This window comes from Symphodus melops (assembly GCF_947650265.1).
Source record: "Symphodus melops genome assembly, chromosome: 8".
NCBI classification, from domain to species: domain Eukaryota; kingdom Metazoa; phylum Chordata; class Actinopteri; order Labriformes; family Labridae; genus Symphodus; species Symphodus melops.
Genome location: NC_136698.1, coordinates 22,244,706 through 22,272,597, shown reverse-complemented (window position 1 = coordinate 22,272,597; position 27,892 = coordinate 22,244,706). Strand labels below are relative to the sequence as shown.

Genomic DNA, 27,892 nt, shown 5'->3' with positions numbered 1-27,892 from the left:
GTCACCAGATAGTCAAAACAAACTCAAGTTTGAGTCAGAACGAATCTTGTTCACACTTGTGCTACTCAGCATCAAAAACCATGCAGCTTGATGTCATGCAGCTCATTTGTTTTGCAGAAAATACCATTATTGAAACATCCAATGTACAACGCTAACATGAGATTTATGAAAAGGGCTTTAACTCAACACTGAGCGGTTCATATTACACCTTTGTCGTGCTTTGGAGTTTTCACTAGCTGTAAATACATTGTATTGCAGTGTCCAGAGGCAGCTTTTGTTATATCCAGTGGCCTCCCTTTGTACCAGCTCAGTCACTCTCTGTCATCCGCCCGACAACAGGCTACAACTGCATGTCCTCACCTCTGTACTCACCGGCTGTGCACTCTACTGGAACGATGCTGCTCAACCACGATATTGGATGAACTTCATTTGAACTTCATTTGCATGAATGCTGGTGATTAGAAAAGGCTCTACCCCTACTGAGCAATGCAATTGTGAGCAAATAAGCCATTGAACGAGCTCAGACTGTCTACCACCTTGTACCCATGAGTGAACAAGTTAAAACAATTTACAGCTCTATCTGTAAGGGTCAGTGCCTAGGACATACACAATGGTGCAAGTCACTATAGAAAATAACTTCCAAAGACCTGACTAGAATCAATATAAAGAACAGTCGCTTTATAGATCGCAGCATAAATGTGGATTATGTAGAAAACCTGGGTTATGGCAACCACATTGCATTTCACATTGGGTTTTTCTGAGTGTTCAATTAAGATAAAATGCTTTTCCAGGAGATAAATAACATACATAAATAATAAACAACTTCCAGCGTGGTGAACTTATGGAGTTTTATTTGGTCCACGAACTCTATGCATCTCAAAAGTTTGTTTATGTTTGTCTATGTAGTGCTATCTGCTATCCAGCTGTTTATAATAAATTAAGCTAGCTCTGACTATACTAGCCAACTATATTATGTACCAATTGTTTTAAAGCCAACTTAATAAAGAACATTATTTTTCTGATGAGCAATTTTGCACAACGGGACATTTTCCTCAAAGGAGCAACATGTAACTCTGACACCTAGGGTTTAAAATGTGTACTGCGGTCAAAAGTCAATGCTTTAAAGAGAGCCGTCTCCCCCGCCCCCTCCTTCGTAGAGTCAATGTGCACGCAGGTTGCCATGTTGCTGACACTGAAGCTTCAGTGTTTAGCCAGCTCCGCATTGGTCTGTAAACCTTTCTTTATTCAAACCTCTCTCCATTTTTCAAAAGCATCTCCAATATTGATCCTAGTTTGAACACGTTTATGCTCATGGACTTTATCAGAAACGTGCAGAGGCTTTTTTGGTCAGGTACAATCTCTTCTTTCTGACCCTGACTCGCTTTAATCACCTGTTGGTTTGTCGTTTGCCAGGCAAACTGAGGGACAAAACAGTTGTGACGGGTTACTTCTCTGGTAAACAACATTTTAAATCATGATTTAATTCGATTTTATCATAATTGTCTGGCTAAAACTAACCTGCCTATTTTCAATAACCAGTCCCACCAGATTGAATGAGCATGACATACACGTTCCTTTCCCACACAGCAAGGGTTGTACAGAACATCCGTGTTATTGCTGCTGCCTGCCATTTCTACCTGGACATACGTGTGCTTAGCTACTTAAGCCAACAAATGTCATAAAATGGCATTTGGTGGGTAGACTTTTGAGACTGGTAGGAAATGTTCAGATTAAAATAAACATTTTTGATATGTTGTTGTCATACAATTTTGTGTGAATGTTTCCTGAACCCCTGTCATATTCATCAACCTTCAAAGGTATGTTAAATGTCTGCAACCAAATGCAACTCAGATTCAGATAGAGAAAAAAAGAGATCTATGTATTTATATCTAAAGTCAGTCAATGAATAACATTGAAGATAGTCTACATGGTCATGTAGGGTATGATTGTAAACCCATCTTAAAGGGATTCAACCAATACAAAGGTTTCTTTTCACCTTGGCTAGTATCTTATATCCTCTTTGCCAATTAAAAACAACAAATCTATATATGTTAGTGACTGCGCCTGTTTTATACCCTGTTCTGGCCTATGTATCCTCCAGGATACAAACATTCAACAGCATATTTTTAAGATTGTTAAATCCAATTCATCACTTGAACTTGAAAAATGTTCCAAAACACCCCCAATCTCAGGTCATGTGGCATGAAGTCACATGACCTGAGTACTTGACCAAAACATCCCTCGTGCCCTTCTCATGAAATGAAGTGCACCCAATTTTTCCCATCCAGCCCACAGCCTGTCACGTTTATGTATCTCACAGATACATAAACCATTAAAGGGTTAAACCCATCCTAAAAGGATCCAACCAATATAAAAGATTTCTTCACTCATTAACAGCTATCTTAAATTCTCTCTGCCAGAGGAGGAACTATTCAGGATTGCCATGTTGGATAAATATCTATCTTAACCTCCACCTTTGTTTTTATTGTGCTAAGCTTTAAAAAATATATACAGCTGGTTTTGAAAGAGTTTCAGTGACCTGAGGTTATGGCGTTCACTCAGCTCTTTAAAGGCCCGTGCAGTCTCTGAAATCCAGCAACAGAGAAAATGGGGGAAAAGAGAAATATCTTAACTGAGGTCACAAAGCAGGATTATATATAGCGAGAGACTGTCATTCCATCTGCTAGAGAGAAGATTTAAAGTCAGACTATGTGCCTCTCCCTCCTCTTACAAACAGACACAGTGCATTAAGGAGAGTGTAAGGGGAAAAGAGAAAGGATAGAGACAGAATGAAAGTAGAGTCATTTAGAGCAGTAATAATAAAAAAAAGAGAGAGGTGTAAAAAAGAAAAAGGGATGCAGTGGGAGGACACAGAGAATAAACAAGTGAGTCGAGAAAGAAGGAGTGAAGGAGAGAGCAGAGAGAATGGGTAATTTCAGCCTGTAGTGCCACACTAGGAATCAATATTTAATTTCTTTGTCTGCTATGATAAGAAAAGAGTGGAATCATTTTGAAGTCTCAGCTTACCACTCAATATCACTAAGTCTTGAATATCATGTCTGATACACAGAATAGCTCAGTGGATTTAAACTTGCATAATCGCTTTACCTTTGGTAATCCTTCTAAATCAGTATATCGAGTCTACTCTTACTTGTAAATAGAAATCCAGCAGTTATGGTAAGCCAATGCATAGACGATAGAATGATAACGTAAATACATATATATTTTGACTAAATATAAAAAAGACAAATGTTCAATGAAAGTTTGATAAATTAAACCTGTAATTACACCATTCAAACACTGGGAAATTGCCCCTAGTCATATCGCCCAGGCCTAGGTAACCCTTTGTTTTTCGTCTATGAAAACAACAATATAGAAAAACAGTCAGATACCACCTAAGGCCAAGACAGCAGCACACAGATCAACAAGGTCATTAAACAATCTTTGCTCACCGTTGTGCACATCCTCCTTCTTTTTACAACTAATGTGGGGGAGAAAAAAACAACATTTCTCTCATTTCCAACTGAAATACAAGGCTCTAATATGTTGGATTCTTTGTGTATACCTCAGCATTATGACACGTCAAATAAGAGCAGGGATGCAGAGAGTGGCTGTGAAGCATCATCAAAATGCAACTCACAGCAACAATAAAATGGAGAACGACACAAACAACTTTGCATTATGTGTGTGATGATAATAATAATTCCGTTCCACACTGTGGTCTTTGAAAAAGCCATTTGCAGCTGTTGAATTGAAAAGCATTTCCTAGTCATCCAGAAACGAATGACTGGGATATTAAATAGACAAAAAGACAAAGGTAGGGAGGAAACTAGAAAGGCACGGAGGAAACGAGCATGGGAGGATGGCACAGAGGCAGACACATAAAGAGTAAAACATAAATATTGTTTTGGGCCTTTAACTTCTCCAGTCCCCTTTTTCTTGATCTGAGTCGAGTGAGATCAAACAGTTTTTAAATAAAGTGCCAAACATGGGTAAAAAAATGAAATCTAGGTGGGCAAAATAAAAAGACAGGTGAACTAATTCATCATGCATTAGTCATTCTTTCATGTACCAACTAAGCAAATGCAGATGTTAAAAAGAAAATCAAAGGCGGGGCGCCGGTGGGCTAGTCGACCGGATTTAAATACAACCTCATGTCATCCCTCACTCTCTCCTTGATTTCTATCCACTGTCCTCTCGCCAGAAGAGAGCCATGCAATCTTGACAAATGTTCCTCTGTATCTTTTGGTTCACTTACAGCAGTGGTGTCCAAACTTTTTTTCTTGCGGGCCAAAATTGTCGCGTTAGAATCGCTCACGGGCCACAGGGTTTTTTTGTTTTTGTTTTTTAAATATTGGAAGGAACTTTTTGTATTTTGACCTCTTCAAAAAATAATGTAAATACACAATAACTAATTGCAGTGGGAAACTGTTGTGTTCTCATTTTTTGGAAAGAATAGTCAGGCTTTTATAGGTCTCCCTCGCTAACATGAAAAAGAAAAAAAGAATGAAATATGCCATCTGATGAGGCCTGAGGCCAAAATCTTCTGATTCTTCGATTTGAAGTCAAGGGCCACAAAAAATCCACTCAAGGGCCACAAATGGCCCCCGGGCCGCACTTTGGACACCCCTGACTTACAGTATGGTAATCCTGTCAGCGATTCAATTTCATTCGATATCACGATGCATCCTCAGTCTTCTTTAAAAGGTGAACATTTTTATTCAGAAGGTGCTTTAGAAATCAATCTAATGTAATCACTGATTATGATCCCCCTGTCCGCATCGTGTTGTGTCGCTGTATCTTTCTAAAGATCGACTTAAAAGTGAAGGAATTCATTATCAAATTGAGACAAATACATGTTTGTAAAAAAATAAATAAATATAAGAGATGATGCGAATGGAGACATTCAACAATCCATCTGCTCTCTGAAAAACTGACTGCAACACCCAACCTTCACACCGGTGTAAGTATTCAGCAGATAATACAAATACACAACAGACAGCCCTTATTTTCCTTTGGTAATTGTTTAGCACCAATACACCGAGACAAATTCCTTGTATGTGTAAGTGTACTTGGCAATAAAACTTGTTTCTGGCAATAAATACGGGTAAATAATTTTTAAATCATGTATCCAACCTAAACATGCAACAGTATAAAAGCTATATCTCTTATTAATGACATGATGCAACTTTGATTTATTATTGAAAAAGTCATTCACATCATCCCTAAATGAAGGCTGGTTAGACCGAAACATTGAGTGAGTCAATAAATATATTGGGATAAAGTGAGACAGTGTGTGTGAGATTTTCTCATTATCTTTAAAAATTAATTAAAAAGTCTTATTCAGATTAAAACATAACAACAGGGACACGCAGAGGAGTTACGAGGGGCAGTGGCTTCGATTTGCAAAACAACTTTTTAAATGAATTAATGCCCTGAATGTCTACTATCACGCTCTATTTTGATGATGTTTTATGCACTCTGGACACATTTTCTTTTTACAATTAAAATAATAATTAATTCAAATATGTACCGCAAATGAACTTTATGTATTATTCATCATTATTTGTTTGAATTTGTAATTCCTGACAACCTTAAGTGACAGCTCATGCGATGTAGTTGTGAAGTGTTGACCTCTTCTCATCGGTCACGGTGTCTTCATCATGTAGTTTATTGATCTGATCTTTTATCTCACTGACTACAAAGAGAAGGGTTGTGAAGAAGTTACTTCTGGGTTTAAGTTTGTCATGATTTGGGAAAATCTGAGGAAACTGAGTTGTTGTTTTTTTCTGCGTGGACATGAACCCTCCCACATCATCATGTTCCTGCTGTAGCACTAACACAGTGCCTATGCATGTGTGTAAGTGTGCATGACTTTGCACGCAGCAGCGGGCTCTTCAATTCAACTCAAACAACTTTATTTGTCTTTATTTGTCTCCGGGGGGCAATTCATTCACTTTATCTGTTAATGGCTACAGGGCAGATGCTGGAGCCCCTGTGTCTGTATATTTATAAGGGCCTGCATAACATTTACAAATATAGGTTCACTTGGCAGAAAGTCATTGGTCAAAGCAACCTTTTCAAAATCATGCATCTTTTCTCAAAGGCCTTCCATCTACGTTTCAAAGGATTTAAGGAGATCAGGGCTTTCTGACTCATATCCTCCTGCAGAAGATTTAAATCAGCAGGAGCACTGAACCTGAAACCCTCTTTTCCAAATTCCACAATACATTTTGGAAACATAAAGTATGCCTTTCAGTAAGCGAATATGCGAAGAGTCTAGCTTCTCTGAGTTGCTTTGTTCGGGTTCAAGACACACTTCAATCGAGATTTTGAATAGATTTACAACTTTCAAAAATACATTTTTTGGGGGCGGCTGGTCATTCACTCCCTGCTTAGTGCTAAAGCTAGCTCTTTAAATCAGTAGAATGCCGAATGGAGCTGCAAGAAATCAAGTCAGTCTCACAGAGGACTGGAGTAGATCCTTAAGTAGGGACTAATTAAAAAATAGAATTTAAATCATCCAGAAAATATATCCAAGAATTGAAATTGATTCAAATCGTGAGACACCCAAAGATGACCAGCCCCAGTATCAAAAGCTATACACTAAACTTGTACGCTAATGTCGCAAGTCTGTTTCCACTCACAGTAAAGAAACCAGCTGAACTTTTCTTTCTAGCAATTGATCAAATGATTGCTGAGTGAGTTAAAAGTCAACCTTGCAGAAGATTGCCCACGGAGAGAAAGACAGTGCATTTAGGGAATAGGCATTGATTAATCCAAGCAATTAAGTATATACCAGGTTCCATAGGTTATATACAAATTAGACAGTAATCTGTCTTTAATCCATTTAGGGGCCATCTATTAGTGAGCAATAAATCTCATGAAAGCTCTGGCTACATGACTACATCTGCAAACAGCAAGTCTTTACAAGGCCTCTGCAGACCAGGCGAGCTCCACACTGCTGTTGGATAAATGCATCACACCAGCGCACCTGATGAATGCCAACGCCGCAAGTAATGGCACTGCTCATTCTTCACATAACACACATTTTCATATGCGTTCCTCTACTTATGTTCTGTCGCTGTGATATGAAACTGTGATAGAGGAGCCGCGTTGACAGTCACATAAATACCTTCTGAGGCCGAGCAGCTCCGCGTCGTGATGATGCATATTCAATGGCGCCCGCCGCAGTCACACAATGCATTCTCAGACAACACAAGAACTGTGGTAATTCAAACATATTGCAGGCGGCATAGTATTTCAAACATTATGCCAAGTGTGCTGTTGAAACCAGCTCAGATTGCTGCACAGCCATAAAGTCAAGGACTCATTGTGCTGATTTATTGTGAGCTTCTTTCCCTACTGGTTTTTTATGTGGGAAAACATATAAATTAGACACATAAATTAAACTTCCTCGCCTCTTCCCTAATGTGGATGATGTTCATATTTACCATTTAACAGTGGGATTCTGGAGCCGGCTCATTGTCATCCCTTCTTCATGTTTGAAGACCTGTCATGGTGTGATAATTCAATTAAAGTACGAGCCGTAATTTTGTCCATTCAGTGCATAGTCTGAGAGCATGTGGCGGGAGGAAGGTTTGTCACAGTGAGTGCAGCAAAAACTGGAACAATGCTGGCCACCTGTGTCCTGTAGAGATGAGAAACAACAAAACCAAGAGCTCAGAATCACATCAGCGGAGAGAGAGAGAGAGAGAGAGAGAAGTTCACTATCCATACATCTCTCATCTAAATTTACCGATTGAGGTGCCTTGACTCTATCGAAGCTAAAGCTCTTCACGTCTTTGTTTTAACCGTGTAATCTAATGCTGCTTGCTACTGATGCTGAACTCTGACAAACAATGGAATATCGTGTGGAACTTTTCAAAACACAGGCGTACTCCAGGTGTTTGTGCGCGTGACTATTTAGAGTTACCGTTTTTTAATTCAGCAAAAAGTGTTATTACACTTCTCAAAGAACTATACTCAGAGTTTCTCTAAAGTTGCCAAGGGAGGTTTCAGTCAGATGCAGGCATTGGCAAACAAAACATATACTCCGACTCTAATCAGCCATGACTCATTTGAAAGAATAAAACATTTGCCTCTTTATTCCTGAAAGGATTTAATCAAAATACTATCAGCCTGTCAGACTTCATTCATGTCCATATCACATTACTAAATTATTCAGGTGTATAAGGTTCATTAACGTAGAAATAACAGGGTGTGAAAGAGAGGGAGAGGGAGAGAGAGAGGGAGGGAGAGAGAGAGAGAGAGAGAGAGAGAGAGAGAGAGAGAGAGAGAGAGAGAGAGAGAGACAAGACAAAAAACAAAGGATCAGTCTTTTTGTTTCTGAAAATAATATGAAGTTGAAGATGTTCCTATAGCAGTGGGCTCAATTTGTCCACTGTGGTGTATCTGATTGTGAGACACTTGTGTTTAATGGGCAACAAATTCATCTTCTGAATCATGCTGAAGTAATTAGGATACCAGTATGGCCAGTGGGAATGAGTCAAACCAATATTTATTCCATCACTAGTGTTTGTTTTTCGACTGGCTGCTGGAAAATCTCTCATCAAATCAATCATCTTGACTGATGAGCTTGGTATACAGGGAGAGGGTTTTAACAACTGCATTTATACTGACCTAATGAACCGTGTGAGAAAACAGCAGCAGGGACAAAAATATACTGGAAGACTGTCAGTGACATCTGGTTCGTTGGCATGACTCATCAAATCAACGAATAACTAAGACCAGCTTGACCAAACATTAAAAAAAGGCCTCTTCCTCTGTGTGATGGCTTCAACCTTTACAGTATGCTGTAATGAATTTTCTTTTCATGAAAACAATGAAGCAGACGATAGAGAGTTTGTGAAAGAAAAAAGAAAATATTGTTTCTTTATAATGAACCTCATATACATTAAAGTGAAGAATGTCCAACTTTTTGATCCAGCAGATGTTACGAGAAAGACAGGAAGCGTTGGGGGGAGAGAATGGGGCGTGACATGCAGTAAAGGGTCAATGTCGGATTCAAACCCACAACAACAAAGACATACTCTCTGTACACGGGGTGCATGACAAAAACACTCGGCTAAATTTCAACTTTGTTAGTCTTATGTATCAGAGTGAAACCTACTGCTTTAGCTTTAGACACACATGCACAGCAAACCTGATTACAGCAACTACTACTGCTTTACAGCAGCGAAGGAAACTCTGAAGGGACACATTACTCCAAATGGTACAAGCACATTACAGAAACACAACAAGACAACAGTAATGTGCAGTGCAGGATATGTGTTGTTATTTTCATATTATAGAAATACTGCTTTCTATGTTTAACCACATGAGCTTTATGAACGCACAGGGACAAAGCTGCAGAGACAAATAGCAGACAGCCTAACTTAACATCACTCGCTGGCCTTGTTGGCACACATTGCTGTGGTGATTCTAGAGTGAGGGAGATCATTAGAGGTGTAGGAAGCAAAATCGATTCATATACGAATCACAGTGATCAATTTAAAAGGTTTGGAATCAGTTTAAAACATCCAATGAAAGCACAGCCAGTTTGAGCACAGCAAACCCACCACTGGTCTCCTCTCCACCTTCCTGGTTACACTGCAGCAGTAGGGGGTTTGTCAAGCGAGGGCTGAGTTGGTGAACGAGTATTAGCCAGCTCTTATCGTCAGTAATGTTTGGCCGTGTCAGACACACTAACATTCTGCCTGTACTCTCTGTGGAGCAGTACACTGTGGATGTATTCAATATTTTTATTCTTGCAAAAATGTAAGTGAAGTATGTCAGGAATTACTCTGTGCTTATATCATTTGCCACCACTTGGAGTTGAAATAAATGGAACAGCCAACCACTGCTGACTGACTGACACGGCCTCACTTTATAGATCAATGCCAACCAAACCTGAGCAGGCAATAAAAACAATCATCTTGTGCATTTCAAAAGACATACTTTCCGACCAGCGCTGTCAAAGGCAAATTATATTCATAATTTTATCATTTTTTTCACTGGCAAGTTTACAATGATTAGCTGGCTTAAGAAAGAAAGCTCTATCCATTTTGTTGCATTTAGCAGGTGAAACATAAATGAATGGTATCATTGTTTCAGGATCACTTTGCATTTAAATTCTTGCAATCAGCTGATAAAAACATTTCAAAGCTGCATTATAGACATGTTGGTTAACCTTTTAATGTTAACTAATTTGACATTTTCAAATAATAAAGTGCACAGCTGACTGAAGGGAATCCTGAAATAAGGACCTTTGTAACAAATGGATCTGCAATCGAGGACCAGTGTGAACCGAAAAGTTATTTAAAATGAAAACGCTACCAAAGAATCTAAGCGTAACATATCAAAAGATAAACACCCCAACAGATTAGCCTCATGTTCGGATGAATTAATGAGGAAATGAGAAAAATGGTGACTGGAGATTTGCTCAAGTCATGTTTTACTGGAAGGAGAAGGCTTCTGCGAGCTGATGGATTTTTTGTTGAGCCGAAATACGAGCCACCATCCCACAGAACAACACATACAAGGAGAGAAAAAAGTTGTGTGAGGAAAGTCCAGCAAAATAGTGACAAACGGCAAAGTGGCTCTTACTACTGACTCATTGACATGCTCTCTCCACGGAGTCCTGTTTACCATCCCTTGTCATTTTATGCAGAACTGGGACTTTAAGACCGCTGTCCTACAGCCGTGCAGTGTGATGAAAGCAGATGACAAGCTGACAGCTGAGAGGTCCATGTCTGACGTTTATTTTTTGCAAAAAAAAAAAAAAACAGTATCTAGCACTCGTTCATAGTACGCGAGTCAGTAACTGTCAAGACCATTCTCTAATGGACATGCACTCCTAATTGTCAAAACCATACAGCCCACATGTCAACAATATGTACTGTTTGTCTTGATAAATGATAAACGCTGACGACCATATCTGACTTTTGAATATTAAAGACTTTAAACACCCACATTTCTAGTCCATACAGTCTTTGCAGCATTCTCTAGATATTATATTTGAAAAAAAGATGCAAGGTGGAAAACCAGTGCTTGTTCTGAAGGTTATACGAGTTAAATAACCAAACAGTGAGCAAGTTATGTGCCGTTTAATCCTTATATCTCCACAAATGAGAAAATAACTGGAGAAATAGTGTTACAATTAATCCTTGGAGCATGATGTCAACAACATATGGAGGCAGTATGGAACACGTCACTATGATTTAAGGCCTAATGAGGAGCGCAGGACACATGGTAGCATGTACTATAAACAACTAAAGTCCCCACACAGAGCTCATGGGGATTAAATCCCTCCTCAGCAACGGGCAAAACTTTAAGAACACCATTACATTAAGTCTATGTATGCTTGTCGACACAGCTGCGCAGGTCAATGACAATTTCTTGGAGGAGAGGGCGGATGACGAATTTGCCACTCTGATCTTTTTTCAGTCTAACAATGCACTGTCCACTGATGACCATTTGTTGTCGAATGGAGGTACCTGCTGCAAAACACCCACGCTCAGACTGGGGACCAGACACACGTACATCTCTGGAACAATACCCAATTAAGGCACAGGCTCCTCTCCATTTGTTTTGTGATCTTTTGGCCAACTAAGCTTCCCTTGCCTCTTGCTTTCCGCCCTCGTTTCTCATCTACTTGCCTTCCTATTTTTTTTGCCTACCTACCCCCCTGTTGTCTCCTCTTACTGAGTAAATCCCGTACAAAAGAGACATCTAGTCGTGGTATAATTGGTTCCCAAGCACCCATTCCAAAACTATCAGTGCAGCAGCGTCACGATTTTGAAGACAGGTCCCAACAAAGCAAGATAAGTAGGAAGTATAATGGCCGATGCGCAAACATGATTAACGATATGCTTAGAACTCTTTCTAAATATTGGGAGGTTGGGAGCATACCTGGGGCAGCTCGGAGACTTTTAAGATGATAAATAGGGCGATATAGTGTCTCAGAGATACAGCTGCCACAGAATGGACAATTAGATATAAACCAGAACAGGAGTAAAAAAAAAAAAAGGGGGCTGGAATATTCTTTGGTTCATACAGTATAATTGCAAAGTTAAAGTGATGCATTTGGTCCTTTTTGTGTGTGAGTGTATGACAACAGTCCAGGGACCATAGGATAGCTACTTGAATACATTTCAGCGTGAGTCTCCTTAGAGAAAGTGCCACAGAACTAAAAGAAGAAATGTTAGTGTCAAACTTGGAGATTATGCAAGACAAGAATACGAATGTTTCCTTTTAGTACAAAAAACATCTGACTACATGATCAAGTTGATGAATATGTTCATAATCAACTGTTTACTGAGTACAAGAAGTGGTTGATTTGACAAGGTTTAAAAATACATCAGTGGGAATGTGTACATAACTGAAGATTTGGCAACTATTGTTCTATGTTTTGTGTGATTCCAAAATGATTAATAGGCTACATGATCCTAAAATGTAAATAATTACAATAACAAATAAATGAAAGTTAAATAATGTAGACAAATGGATGGAGTTACTATGGTGTTATGTGTGTGGGGGTGGAGAAAAACTGAGCCATGGCAGGCAATTAACCTGTTTAAACTAGCCATTGAAATTAGATATTTTTTTGTGTATGAAGTTATTTAAACATATCATGTGTGTTTTTCTGAGCAATTTGTACTTCAAATTGAAAGAATCAATTCCATAGGCCATCATTTATTCTGTGAAAAGTTTTACAGATCTGCTCATTGGTTGACATTTTCCTCTTGCAGTTAGAGTTTCAGGCTTCTCTCCAGCTACCAGACCAACTTCCATATTATGGTCCGCATCTCGACTTGAAACTGAGCAACCCTCAGTTTCCCAACCGAAGTTCTCACAGACTGAGCTTCTGCCGCCCACATTCTCCCACATTCTGCAAGTTAAGGCAAGTGAATGGTTTGTAAATTCTGACAGCAAAAACAAAACATTTATCAACTATGACAAACCCCAAATCAAACATCTTTACAGAATATCACTGTACATCTCTGCACAGATTCAGAGACTCTTTGGACATCGGCTGGTCATTGTCTGTCCTGACAATTTGTGCTTCTGGAGGTCTTGCTGGAGTTAAACATGGATGGCGTAGGCAGAATATAATCAGTGCTGTACTGCATCAATAACTCCATTCTGCTATCGCATAACTTGACTTGTTTAACCTAAACAAAGCCAATGTGGACTTGATAATAAAGCAATCTTCTTTGGACCAAATTGCTGCATCTGCTTTCACAGAGGAAGAACCAGCATTTAAACGGAAGACTCAAATTTACAGGCAGGATTCATGCACCATCAATTGAAGTTGGCACATGAAGTAATATATAGGCAATTAGGCTCTAGGTAGCAAGATTTGAATTGAAAAAGTGTCAAGCGGAGTGAGAAACTGTCCTCCTATAACGAAGAGAAAGCCAATCAGACGGGAGCACTGTGAACACAGGCTCCTCTTAACGTCCTCTTTTCCTACAGCATTATTTACAGCAGCGCTGGTGTCTCCTGGGTATTCATGACCAGAAGAATGACGTCTGAGCAGAAGGTTTATGTAAACCATATTCCTTCAAGGAGACAGGATTTGAGCTGCTGCCACAGGCAAGAAAAGCCGAACATGAAGGCTGACAGAATGAATGGAGGAGCTGGAAAAAGAAGCAGCAGATGCAGAGGATCGGATATGAGCTCACATTGTCTGAGTCTTCCTTTTTTCGGAGAAAGATATTTTATTAAAGAACTTCAAAAGTTACCTTCGCTCTGTCTCATTTTTCTTCCTTCTTTAACGCGGCTTCGGCAGAGGCTGTCTGTAGATTCATTACAGTTGAATGTCACAGGTATTCTGGACCATTCCTGCTAATTAGTTTATGACAGAGCAGGGGGAATAAGGGGACACTGGACTGTACTTTCTGTCTGCTCATGACCTCTTGTACCTGCCTGGATGAGTGGCAGGAACATGAATCTTCCCTCAGGATGGATGACTAACCTAAAGACACAAATAAAATAAAAAAAGAAGCTATGTAACATACCCCGAGGAGATAGAGAAGGCAGGAGTGAGAGGGAGATTTTAATGAGGAAAATGAGCGGGTGGGGAGACGCGGCGCTTGTTGCTGATGAAAGAGGAGATTAAGAAGTGATAGTGAGAGGCGGGGAGATAGCGAGAGACAGAGAGAGAGAGAGAGAGAGAAGGATGTAGTGCTTAAGGGAGAAGGGGAAGAACAAAATAGGAGTTGGAGGAGGAGGTGGAGGAAGGAAATCACAGAAAGTGACGACGAGGTGTGTTTTTTTTAAAGGCAGAAGTTTTCAAAGTTTCAAAAGATGGTGGGAGTCAGGAGGAAGATGTCTGCGAGGGTTGAACATGTCTGCAAAACACCCCCAGGTTGGAATAAAGAGAGTCTGTGAACTGAATCATAGAGCTGCTTTAGTTAATCAGTAAAATGGCCAATGAGGATTGTGTGTGAATATGAAGAGTGGGCTGGGGTGAAAGTGAAGTAAGTTATATTTTAGAAAACAGAGAAAGTTATCCTCCCCCTCTCAGAGACTAGGTGACACTCTTACATAATAGTCAGTATCTCCCCTCTTCTTCTGTGATCGTGTTTCTCTTGTTATCAAATTAACCATCATGTCTCTCTATCCTAGTGAGAAGAAAAATAAATGAAACTAAGTAAAGAGCCTGAACAGAACATGGAGCTGAAGTAGAACATGAACGCGAAGCAAAACTAGAAACATGGAGAGGGTGAAGAAGTCAAAGGATTGATTCCCCATAGCTGTAAAAAAAAAAAAAAAAAAAACCTGGTGAAAAGGTGGTGCACAACATGTTCCAATAAGGAGTCATACATACATACATACGTTATCTTTGGGAGGGATTCACTTTATCTGGTGACATGATTTGATTGATGTCAACAATTCAGTAAACATTAAGTTTTCGAGTCCAATGAATAACAAGATGTTTGAGAATAAATGCGTTGCAGATCGGAGGGGACATCATTCTGACAGCCAGTGAGCTTTGGCAAGTGGAATAGGGTGAACCTTTAACGGTGAGCAGAGTGGGGAAATAGATGCTCATTCAAGCTGAGACAGTGATGATATCTCTGAAGAAGAGTGGGCTATCCGGCAAGTATAAAGCCTGAGGATAACAACAATGGGGTGCTTCCCAGATTGCTCTGGCGACTACAAGTACAATCCTCATTTGCTGTGGGGCTGGAGAAGCAGGTGAACACCGACCTGAGGAGGTGACGAGGCCTCCTCAGAAGCTTCTTCTCTATTGACCTGTACAGTTCAGGCAGCAAGCTGCAGCGACCTGTAACTTCCGTAGTCGAAGAGTACAAGGCAACAAAAACACATCAGTGTTGCATGGCAGCAAAGATGCCGGATGAAATATTTCTTCAAAGCAGAGGCGAGAAGAATCAACAGAGAAATATCTCAGACTCCATGATGGGATGTATTGGTTTTGAACTGGATCTTATGTAAACTGTTTGAAAGCAGGGAACTAAAATGAAGTCGATTTTTTTTGTTTTGTTTGTATTGGTGTGTCGTCCCTTGAGTTGGTAATGGTTGAATCTAACCTCTTGGAGTGTTGTTATTTGTAGTTGTTTTATGGTATTGCTGCTGTTCTAATGTTGGCTAAATTACATCTCGAAACATTTGATTGATTTTCAGTTCCATTTTGAAGGGTTCATGTAAATGACCTGACACGAAATAAGATTCACTCGTTCATTTATTCACTACAAAATCACTTAACTCTGACATGCATGTCATAACAGAGTTTTGTTTGTTTGCTGTCTCTGCCTTACAGATCTCTGCTGGTGGAACAGGAGGGGAGGCGGAGAGTTGGGGGTTGGGTGAGGGATAGTGGATGGGTGTCTGGCCAGAGCATTGTTATGATCTAAAAATCTGCTCTGAACACCCTACATTCCCATTTGTAACCATGTCAACATGTATTCTTATGTAATAACCAATTACAACTAATCCAAGGTATTTACTCCTCAAACATTTGATATCTGTTCTACATGTGGGTTGCTCTAAATACTGTTGCATTCTTGCCTCTGAACCTGTGCCATAATGCATGTTGACATCGGAGTGCTTGTAGCCGCAGCGGTACTTACCCTCTGTATATCTGAAGTGAGCTGCAGCAGTGTTGGTGAAGCTGTCGCTCTGAGAGTTTCAGTTCCTCTAACAGGAGAATTCAGACTGATGTAGGCCACAGCACTGCTTTGCAGGACAACGCTGTTATCCTGAAATGAAATGACTTGTTACTCATTTATTACTCTGTTGACAACAATTCATATCTTTGTTGTCAAACTCTTCCCATATCTATTATCAATCTCCCAAGTCCCTAGACAAATGTTTGATCCAAGAGACCTTTCAACCAAAACAAAGCTATGGCAGGTTGCTCATCTGAATTGGCCTATCTTTGGAGAATACAGAGTGAACACCAGATGATTTCAATGGATGGCTTCTTTCTTTCATTAATACTTACTCATGGACACTTGCCTTTTACAAAAATATAGACGAACTACAGATTTCTTTAAACTCGGGTCCAGGCAAGTTTACTGTAATGGGTTTAAGCTGGTGTAAGAAGTGAAATGAGAATGTTTACGTTTTCTTTTTCTGAAAAGATGTAAATATTTATTTGATATATTTTTCATCCTTGTGCACCATGTTTTAAATCAAGGTGTTGTAGAAATGCTGGCTGTCAGTCTCGTTTATCTTTTGACATTTAGCAGACAAAATGCTAACATGCTTTTGAAGTGGCATGTGACATGTTACAGAAAGAGGGAACATTTTCTGAAGAGAGAAAAACAAGTGTTTTACCTGTATGATAGCCAGCACTGAATTATGGTTTTATAGAAATGTGTTTTGCCTTAGTTGAATCGGTCAAGTATCCACAACCTTTTTCATCCTTAGCTGACATTTGATAAAGCTGATGCTCTTGTGCTTACTGACCTTTCCCCACTCAAAGGACCCGATGTTCCCCAGGGCGGAGCCTCCCCAAGAGCAGAACACGGTTGTCCGGTCTGGCACCCAGCCTCGTTTGGTCTGATCTGTCAGCGCAGCAATGAGTTGATTCATGATAGCAGAAGGCCCACCTCCCTGGTCGCTGTCATGACGACTGCCAACCAGCACATAGCGATCTGAAAATGAATGAACATATATGAGTTCTGATGCTGGGGAATATGGCAACTATGTTTTAGTTCGAAACACTTCGAACATTTCTTTAATGAAGTGATACCAACAAAACAAAATGTGTTGTCCTGGTCAGCCCAACATGACAGAAGGTTGTTTGTCATTGTTGTTAAAGCAGTTAAAGGTATTTGATATTGTGAGACACTTGAAAACATCAGACCAGATGTTAAACAAGTGGAATTGTACATATTAATAACAATAAAGCAACAAAGCAATCACAAGACAAAAACTTTAAACTGCACCAACCTAAAATAACCGTTAGTTTTGTGAAAAGGTGGGAAAAACATCATTTTTGATGAGCAACATTTCTCTGTAGGCCTCATTGTAATATTAATATTCTTCTTTCAGGCCAAGTCTTCTTCCCTTACAATAAATACAATAAAGCTGTCTAGAGTCTCAACAGATACTAATTTAAATTTTGGTGCCTAGGATTAGGGTAGTGCGTGTGTGCGTGCGTGCGACTAGATCACTAAAGCAGAATTGAAGGATCGTTTCTTCTACTGCGGTGGAATAATTTGATTCATTTGCTGTGTTTTTTCAAGGAAAACAACTTAAATTCATGCTATTAATTCCATCTACTGTATTGATGGATGTGATACATCATGATACTGCTATAGTACACAATGAACTTACAATATATCTAAAATGACAATGTTGAACCCAGACCTGATTACCTCAAATCTATCCACAAGGGCTACAATTATCCAGTTCTATAGGTGTAAGTATTTCTAATTATAATTACACGTTATTTTCCTTCAGTGTTAAATGGTTGGAATTATATATTTTTCTCTAGACACTAAAAAGCAGGTCAAATGTTTACTAAATCAGGTCATCCATGAATTGCAAATACTCATTTACAAAAGAAATTACTGAATACAGATTTATTAAATGAAAGTACATGATGCAATAACCCAGTGGGACTGACACATTAAACTCAAGTGTGGATTTCCAACAAAGCGCACACACACACACACACAAGGCTGCTCAAGGCTTCTTTGTACGCCTTACATTTGCTACAAAGACAGAGTGTTAAGTACAGATGCACAAAGCAGCTTCCTGCAGGCGAAGGGGAGAACAGAGGAAAGCTCATCACTCCAACACAGAGCGCTGATGACTTTGTTTGAGGAAAGAGGTGCTTAGAGAAGCCTGCTAGCTTAGCCCAAGAATCTGACAATGTGTTATTGCACTGAGAGCGGCTTCCAGGGTTCGAGTTAGCCCAGGAGCTGCTCTCAGTACAATAATATGCTGTTATTACTGTAAAGCGCTTGAAATCAGTCACGTGAGACTTGCTGTTTCTTCACAAAGAATTGTGTTCGCAGTTGGTGGGTATTTTTTACTACTCAGAAGGGATTAACACACTTAGTTAAATGAAGAGTTCATAAGAAACATATACATGTAGGCTACTGGTGTTATTGCTGCCCTTCAGCTCTGACAAAATCATGAACGGTCCAACAAAGGTTCAGTGCAATAAGTGATGGAGAAGTTCTTTTTTAAATTGTGTTTTTTTTAATGTAGTAAGTTTTGGTCACTGGGTTTACAGATTGTTGGTTTTTGTTTGAAATATTGTAACTCAGTTTGAAAATTACAGTTTCAATGACTGCTTTATGATATGATGGTTTTATTTTCTGCCTAAATCCACAAACTTAGAGGGAAACGTTATTTACAACCATTAAAGCTACAGACCTATCACAGATCAGTAGGCGGAAGATCACTTCCAGAATCGAAACTTAACATCCACCATATTGCTTGGATGATATGCCAACAGACTGTGGAGAAAGCTGATAAGAACTGAGAATGCCACGGGTTACGGGCAGAAAACAGGGGGGAGGACCCAATTTCAGGTAAAACAAAGGAGCTGATTTATTTAAACAGAAGCTTAAAACAAACTCACTCAAACAATAATCCAAAATCCACACGGAGAAAAAAACCAAAGTAAATCCAGGAAGCAGAGGAAACAAACGATGGGCTACAGACTGACTACACATGGCACTCAACAAACAACAAAAAATGAACTGACAACAGGAGGGAAGGAACACAGAGACTAAATAGACATGGGGTGATCAGACACAGGTGAGACGAATCAGACAGGTGAGGACAATCAGGGTCATCAAGACAGAAGGGAACCACAGAGAGCAAAGAACACAAGACCAGAAAACTGAGGACAACTACAAAGTAAAACACAACCTAAACAAGATATTACAAAATAAAACAGGAAACACGAAACTAGGACCCTAAAACACAAGTAACACATAAACATAAACTTACAGGCAACATAGGAGGATACATGGAAACACACTAAAGAATAAAGTAAGCCACATTAGGAATCATTCATACAGAGAAACACTAAGGAAAGAATGAAAACTAAAACAAGATGAAATACAGAAACAAAACCACAAACATGACAGAGAATGGTGAAAAAAAGTATTTTTCCAATTCAAACTGAAATGGATGAAGAGGATTTTAAAGGTCTTGTGCTCCAATTGGATGTTTGTGGCTATTTCTACGAGCCGCAATACAGTGGCGAGCTGGCTTCTGCCGACAGGCGAAGACTCGAAGAAGAAGCTGGGGCTGACTTGTGTCGTCGGTATTCTCACTGTTTACCTACAGACAGAGACATATAGAGTCCTTTTTTCTGCCAGGAATTTCCCAAAATGCCAATTTCTTCTGGAAGAAATCTCTTAATCAGTTGATGAAACGTCCGTATGTGTTGTAGTAAATGTCTGTAATTAATGCGGCATTCAGGTGCAAAGTTTCCCAGTTGGGAAGTCGTTCTTCCAACTTCAGTTTTATTATACCCACATCCTCCTCGCCCCGTGTCTGATCGGAGCTGTGATAGCGGGGCCATCATTATGAAGCCTCTCATCCAGACAAAGTAAGAGTGCAAGAATATTCTTATTAATGCTCAGAGTAAAGGGGAAAAAAACAATCTCAAATATAATAAAACATGCAGTAAAAAGTAAGAGTGCTGTGTCGTTCATACAGCGGCCGTTGTCAACAAACTGTTGTCATGGAGACGGGGCTGACGTTTAGCGCCTTTTCTCTCTGCACACATGCTCATGCGAGCGCTCCCGAGCACACTGCCAGCGCTTTTCTGCCCAGGAAAAAAATGCCAGGTGGACACGGGGCCTTAGAAGGGCACCTACAGTAGTTCTTTTATTATTTTTTTCTTTCGAGTTGTTGTTTTGACTTGATTAAGTGTTTCATGTGAATTTTCAAATCCAACCTAAATGCACCATAAATACTTATTTTAATATAATATATACTTGCTGTGAATTCTGGGAGTTGTCGTCTTTCATCCACATGAGCAACAAAAAACAACACTTTCTGCCTTTTCTCGTTCAAGAAGACACCAACTTCCAAAACTTATTTTTCATTTCTATTACATATATAAGACCCAATATTAATACAGAGTCATGTTTCAACGGGTGAAAGATCCCTTTAATGGAACACAAACATAATAAATATAAAATATCTATAAAAAAGTAAGGAAAGCTACTTAAAGTGAAACTTACAGATCATGACATGATGAAAACGTACAATGTCCCAAGTTTAATTATGTTGATATTCAAATGTATACAGTAAATTAATTATTTTCAGACAATGATCCTGATGATTCTTGAGGCATGTAAGAGTTAAAACCACCACAGTGTTCATGAGTATGAATCCTCTTGAGGTATAGGGATGAGCACGGAACAGACATATGATCAAACGCCAACAACCAGTTAAAGTGTCACTGCTTTTGAAGATTTGTGGCCCACATTATTCGCTTTAGTGACCCATTATGGCTGCCTAATATCACATTGTAAATCAGAGAGGTAATTTTCCACCAGTGACTGGGCAGGACAGGTACAGTACCAATGTACTGCTACGAGTAGAGGAGAGGGTGAGAGAGGAGGCTGGAGCAGGAGGACAAATGTGGAGGTGAGCCAAGGACAAGATAAAGGCTTTCCTCTCTGCTGAATAACAATTAAAAAATGAGATAAGGGCAAAAACAACCCAGCAGAAGGGGCTGGGTTGCTATTTAAACTTTAAAGGGACATAATGTGTTTGGAAATGACCTGAGCTGACACATGACTAGGACTGCAGAGGACACCAGGGAAGGCCGAGAGAAAAAGAAGTGCTGTTTAAAATATGAACCAGCAAATCACTGTCCAAATCGTTTACATTTTGACTGATAATTAAAATCTCTTCATGTTGCAGAGACTTGTCACCTTATACATGTCCTGAAAAGGAAATATGAAAGAAGCTCTGCTTTAAAATAAACAAAGCAAAACACAAAGAACCCCCGACAGAAGAGTGCACTGCACAAAAATATGAAAGCTACAATAAAGATATATAACAATATATTTTAATGTATTAAAGGTCATATATTTTTCTAACATTAACATTTCTGTCTGCAACCCCCCCCAACTATGATAAAAGACCATCCAAAATGTGTGGTAAGTGTAATTTATCTGAGGTTACCTGACTTAAATAGTTCTCTCAGGTGGGAGATAAACCCACATCAGCTCTGATGAGGAGTGAAGCTTCTGTAAATGTGTCATGCAACATACTGTAATCGTTAGGCAGCCTCTTACTGTATATTCCACTCACAAAAGGATCCATTCTATCAGTTTTGCGACTTTGTTTGAACAATAGAGGGGATAAAAAACATGTTCAGATAAATCTGCTGTACACTAACTAAATGGCCCACGAAAAAAGTCACAAGTTGTTGGATTCAGTAGAACAAGTAGCAACAACAGATTGTTGTTGAAGTTGTTGTCCAGTTGTTTGCATTGCGAAACATTTTTGATATTTTCTTCACTATATGCATCAAACAAAAACATTTTTTGTCCTTTTTCTCAAACAGGAGGAAATGGGAAGAGGGGATTGGCTAGAAAAGGGTTTAAAGGTCTGAGTCAAACCCCCCGAAATCTCTTGTCATTAAAGGTTTTGCCTTCAGTCTTTTTTTTTTTGTCCACACAATATACAGCAAATACAAGCAAATGTATTGTAATCAGTGGTGCTTTTTTTAAAAAAATTCACTCAGACCTTTGAATCAGCTTGATGATGACAGGTATCTACAGCAGTAGAGCTGTTAATATTCGTTTTGCTAGCCACTCATCTATCTACTTGTCCGACTAAGCCAGTGTTTTTCAACCTTTTCTGAGCCACGGAACACTTTTTTCATTGAAAAAATCTCGCGGCACACCACCAGTCGATAATTTTTAAAAAATGAAACTATGTAGCCCATTTTAACAATATAAAGTAATTCTTGTGTATATTTGGTATCAAATAAACACAAATAAAAATATTTCTACTCACTCAGTGTGAAACCTGGGCTTGTTTGGATGAACACAAAGTTGATATCCTGGCAGGAATTGAAGAAAGACACACACGAAGCTCTTCCTCAACAGCTCTCAGTCTCTCTCTGCTTTTAGTTTTTGTTGTTTGCCAGAATAGGGAACTCCTTGGCAGTAGCCAACCAAAAACTGTCCAAAGGTAGATCTGCAAAGCTTAGCTTTAAACCACGATTTTGTCTCAGTTCACTTAGGTCCTCCTGCTCCTGTAAAGTCATGTCCTTTCCAACAACTGATGCTGAGCTATAAGGGTCCCTAACCCAGTCAAGGCATTCAGTGAAGGCTGAAGAGAAATAAAATGACATCTTCCCCTCAAAAGTTTTCAAATGTTTAACTATTATCTCACACAATGCAGCAGTGTTAACATCTTGGTGCGCCCAACCATAGCTGCCGCTCCATCAGTGCAGACACTCGTGCAGTTTTCCCACTTAAGTCCTCCTTTTTCAAGATATTCTGATGTGACCCGAAAATGTTCCTCTCCTGTTGTTCTTTCTGGCAATGCCTTGCAAAAGAAGAAGTTTTCTCTGATTGCGTCTCCATCCACAAAACGCACATTGGCCAAGAGTTGAGCATGTCCACTAATATCAGTAGACTCATCAAGTTGCAAAGCAAATTTCTTACTGATACGGATCTTTTCCAAAACCACACTTTCGATGTCTGCAGACATGTCATCAATACGTCTGGATATTGTGTTATCTGAGAGAGGAACTTTGGCTATTTCTTTTCAGGTCCGAGCATCTCATTTACAATGGCTTTGCAGGCTGGAAGTATTAATGTCTCTGCCACAGTGTGGGACTTTTTTGATTTAGCTACAAGTTCTGCAACGTGGTAGCTCGCTTTAAGGGCTCTCTCATTTACCTTTGTGGTTTTTCTCATGAAAGTTGCCTGTTTCTCCGTGTGTTCACGCAGGCGAACAAAATAGTCCACATTCTTGTTTTGAAGTGAAGGGTGTTTCGTTTGGAGATGGCGTTTAAGCTTACTTGGGACCATAGCACTGTTGGATAGCTTTTCACCACACACCAAGCACAGCAGAGTTTGTGCCGTTGCATCCCCGGTGTAAGTAAATCCAAATGAAAGATAGCTTTCGCTGTATTGCCTCCAAACTTTGCTCGAGCTCACAGACTTTGCTTTCTTTTGACCTCCACTTATACTAGGGCCTTCATCTGGGTCCGAATTTTGTCCAGGGTCCAGTTCGGAGTGAGCTTTTTTCTTTTCCAAAAACTTCTCCATCACTGTTACCGTATATTCTCGCTAGCCATAACGTCACCGTCACCGCCACCTGTCGCGTCAATGCGTCACTAATTCTCTTGTCTCGGAGTACAATGCAATTATCTACCTGCTGCCACCTACTGATATGGAAGAGTATTACATGATAACTGCCAGGCACTTGACAGCACAGACACTCGACTTCTTTTTTAGACCAATTAGGTGAAATTTGACCATTTCCCACGGCACACCTGACAATGTCAGTGTGGCGCGGCACACTGGTTGAAAAACACTGGACTAAGCTGTGGACAAAATGAGTAATGGAGCTGATTCTGAGCAACCAGTGAGGGTGAGACATGTGGGCCATAGTGTAAAAGATGTCTGTGCCATGGAATACAGAAAAATATCAGATTTAAATACAAGATGAGTCTATGAGAGATATATTCATCAAGTTTCAGTTTGTTTGTTTTTTTCTGGAGAAATTGTTGTGTACAAATTTACATGATTGCTGCCTGTATGCCAGTTTAGACCACTCAGGCCTCTGCCCTTACACAATCCCCCACTGTCTACCATACTGCCTCTTTTTCTTTCACCATTCGGTGCAAATGAAGACTAAATGGCAAAGGCAAATAGCCTTGAAAAATAATTGCATGTGAATGACAAAGATGTGGGCAAGCAACATGATTCACTACAAACTGATCCAACCTGGCAGCTGAGACAGAGGGTGTTTGCCATGATGATCTGTATACTATTCAGAAGGCAATAATTTGAGCAAGAAATTTCAGGTTGAGAACAATTCCTTTGGCACGTGCCTTTGACTGAATCGGGGAGAGAGAGAGAGTGGGGGGAGTAGAGAGGTGACACCGGTCGGATTCAAACCCTGGCCACCAACAGAGAACCAAACCACTAGGATACTGACGCCCCAACAGTGTCACATTTTGAGGTGTTAACTAACTTCAACCTATGTTCTTCATGTCATTGATAACAATGCAAAAAAATGAAAAGGACTAAATATAAGGTAATGATAAGAGAAAAAATCCCAAGAAAACCTGAATCATTTCAATGCATCATCTACAGAATGACACTTTAAATGAAACCCTTTAGTACATAAGTTTCACCAGCCCTTGTAGCTACTCTTACATTAAAGGGGCAATATGTAACTCTGACACCTTGTGTTTAAAATGGGTATTGCAGTCTACATTAAAAACATTGTAGAGAGCTGTCTACCCCGCAACCTCCTCTCGAGTCAATGCTCACGCAGGTTGACAAGTAATGAAGCTTCAGTGTTTAGCCAGCTCTGCACTGGTCTTTAAACCTATAAGATCTGTGTATGTCTGTCAGCCATTATTAGCTTCTGGATGGTGTGACATGCGATGTTGCTTTGAATCCAAACTTCAGAACAGTTTACAAACCTGGGTTCTTCTTTCCTTTCAGGTATCCCACAACATTGTAGATTTTCTTGTAGGACAACTGGTTTCCGACAGTCAGGGTAATCTTCTTTCGTTCTGGGGAGAAGAGAAAATACAGTTTAAGGTCAAGGGCAGTCAAAGAACATTTTGGAAATTTCTTGCCAAAGTTCCTCCTCATTATGTTGGAAGATCGAAGATTGAATTCTTGTTTTGTTAGTGAGAGCCCAGAGCGAGAGGCGAAACAGCAGGGCTCACAGTCTCTTGTCAAATGTGCAACATCTTATATGTTAAAGCCAAACTTCAGAACAGTTTACAAACTCCTTAACCTAAAACAATAATGAAGATAAATTTGGAAAAAAAGAAGATAAATGCGTTAGATTAAGCAGGTGATTATGCATGCTCATTTAGAAGGTATTCAAAATGTTTGTGGCCAGTCGGCTGTTACAGATCTAAATTATCGTGTTCCCTGACTGATTGATGGTCTGACTCTGAGTCTGAGTCTGAGTTTCCTTTAAAGACAAGAGACACAGAAAACCTGAAATCATCGGGATAAAAGAAGAACAAAACATTTTGTATGATTATCTACTTAAAACATTATCATGGTATCCTCTAAATATTTAAATACTGCAAATTTTAAGTAAAACCCCATCACAATTTAAGGCCCTGCTTCTTTCACTAGCCTGAAAAAATAAAAGGACTCAAGTGTTGATAGCAGTAAAATATTGAATATACTGTTAGTTGCACCAGTATAAAAGACGTCTATTTTGGAAAGGTTTCCCCAAAAAACCCCCAAAACAAAACAGTTGTCTGTCTTTGTGATTTTTTTTTTTTTTTTTTCCTGTGTTCATGTCTACAATGTGCAGTTTCTGTACAACTGTGTCGCACGTTTAGAACCATCTGTTTTCTCTTTGTGGAGTTTGCACTCCCACTAGCCACAACACGCTAGTTGAGCTCTCATCCTGCGGGGAAAGGCATTGCAACAGCCCAAGCTGTGCCAACGTTGCACGACTCCACTGGTCACTCGTTAAATGCAGGGTAGATAATTTTCTCCAGATAGACTTTCTATGATTTTGGTTGAATTGTCATTAGGTCCTGACAGTAAATGGTAACTCAGGTGCTCTGAAGAAGAAACAAAAAAAATCTGTTATCTACAGATGTAAACTTTGAAAAACTATGACCAATGTTGGAACTCGGTACACATGTTATAAACCAATCAAGCCACTCTACCCCATGCATGCATGAGCCCGTACTCAAAGCAAGAGCTGAAATCTGCTTCTGGACCAATGGAGCTAGTGCATGTAAGTGAGGGGCGCGGCTTTTGATAGCGCACAGAGGGGAAGGGACGGGTGAATACAGAGAACGGTGAGGATGCTACTTTCAAAATCATGCTAGTTTTCGAAAATTACCAATCCTGCCTTTAACTTTCATACAGGAGCCTTTTAATTGAAAGATAATGCCACAAGTTTAATAAAATTACTTAGTGTGAAACTAAAACTAAATGTACAATGTGGCACTAACAATAGGCCTTATTCACACATCTTCTCAAGACAAGTTCCCAAAAAGACATGTGGGATTCATGATGTGTTCTTAAAGGGATACTTAACTATTTTCAGTATGTTTTGTATCATTAAAAACCTGGTAATATTTTTGAATGGTCATGATTTCTTGTCTCATAAAATAAGATAAGAAATCAAAATTGAAATACTAAACTAAAACAGACCAAATCATGAGAAAAAGTCTTTATTAGTTTTCTGATAAGGATCATTAAAAGGCTATCCTTTAGGTATGCAGGGGTAAAACTACATTGCTGTTTCCTCATATTTTGACAACTGAAGCTACAGCCCTATTACAGATCAGTGGGCGGGACCTCACTGCCAGAATCAAAACTTAGCTGATAAGAACTGAGGAAGGCGAAACTTATACTTTTCATCTTCAAACTGGTATAGATGAAGAGGATTTTGAAGGCCTGCTCGAATCAGTTTGCCTATGGACACAGACAGAGTCCATTTTCTGCCAGGAATTTCCAAGATGCCAGTTCCTTCTAGAAGAAATCTCGGTATAAATTGAGGAAACGTCCGTATGTGTTGTAAAAAAATGTCTGCACCCAATGTGCTGCTTGGGTGGTCCAAGTAAGCAACATTTTTTTGTCAAATTGACAAAAGTTACGTGAGTAAAAAGTTAATGTGCAATACATGGATGAGTGTTAACAATAACAGCCAACTTGAGCAGGTGGTTCATTTTACAACTTCGAAACTCTTTTTTTCCCGATGTGTCCGACACCACGTGAATGCACCATTAAATACTTTACTTCAGTGGGAGTGGCCTGTGGTGCTGTGCATTCTGGGAGTTGTTATCTGGCCATATCCATCCTTCCATTATCTATACTGCTTTTCCTAATGGGGGTTGCAGGAGGGGGACTGGAACAGATCCCAGCTGTCAGTGGGCAAGAGGTGGGGGTACACCTTGGACCGTTTGGCTGTCAATCCCAGAGCTGACATGAAGAGACAGACAACCAGACACACTCAGAATTCACATCTACAATTTCAGAGTCAGTTAACCTAAAGAGCATGTCTCTGGCAGGAAGAAAACCCACAATGCAATGCAAGAACATGCACACTCCACATAAAAAGGCTCCTGTCCATCAGGGATTTGAACCAGGAACCTCCTCACTTAAATTAATGTTATTTGATGGAAACTTACATTTGTCCTGAAAGCTGATGCTGTCAATGATGGAACACGTGACAGATTTTTAAGGTA

The 27,892-nt window shown here is 39.6% G+C and overlaps 1 protein-coding gene across 1 annotated transcript in view; it reads right to left on the bottom strand.

The window, feature by feature from the left end:
- naaladl2 (N-acetylated alpha-linked acidic dipeptidase like 2) overlaps positions 1-27,892 on the bottom strand; it is a 539,711-nt gene that overhangs the window by 146,495 nt on the left and 365,324 nt on the right. Inside the window, exons 10-12 of the mRNA XM_079350063.1 lie at positions 25,139-25,231; positions 16,942-17,129; positions 16,101-16,229 (exon numbers count right to left, since the gene is read on the bottom strand). Coding sequence (XP_079206189.1) covers positions 16,101-16,229; positions 16,942-17,129; positions 25,139-25,231 — 410 coding nt within the window. The remainder of the gene's footprint in view (positions 1-16,100; positions 16,230-16,941; positions 17,130-25,138; positions 25,232-27,892) is intronic.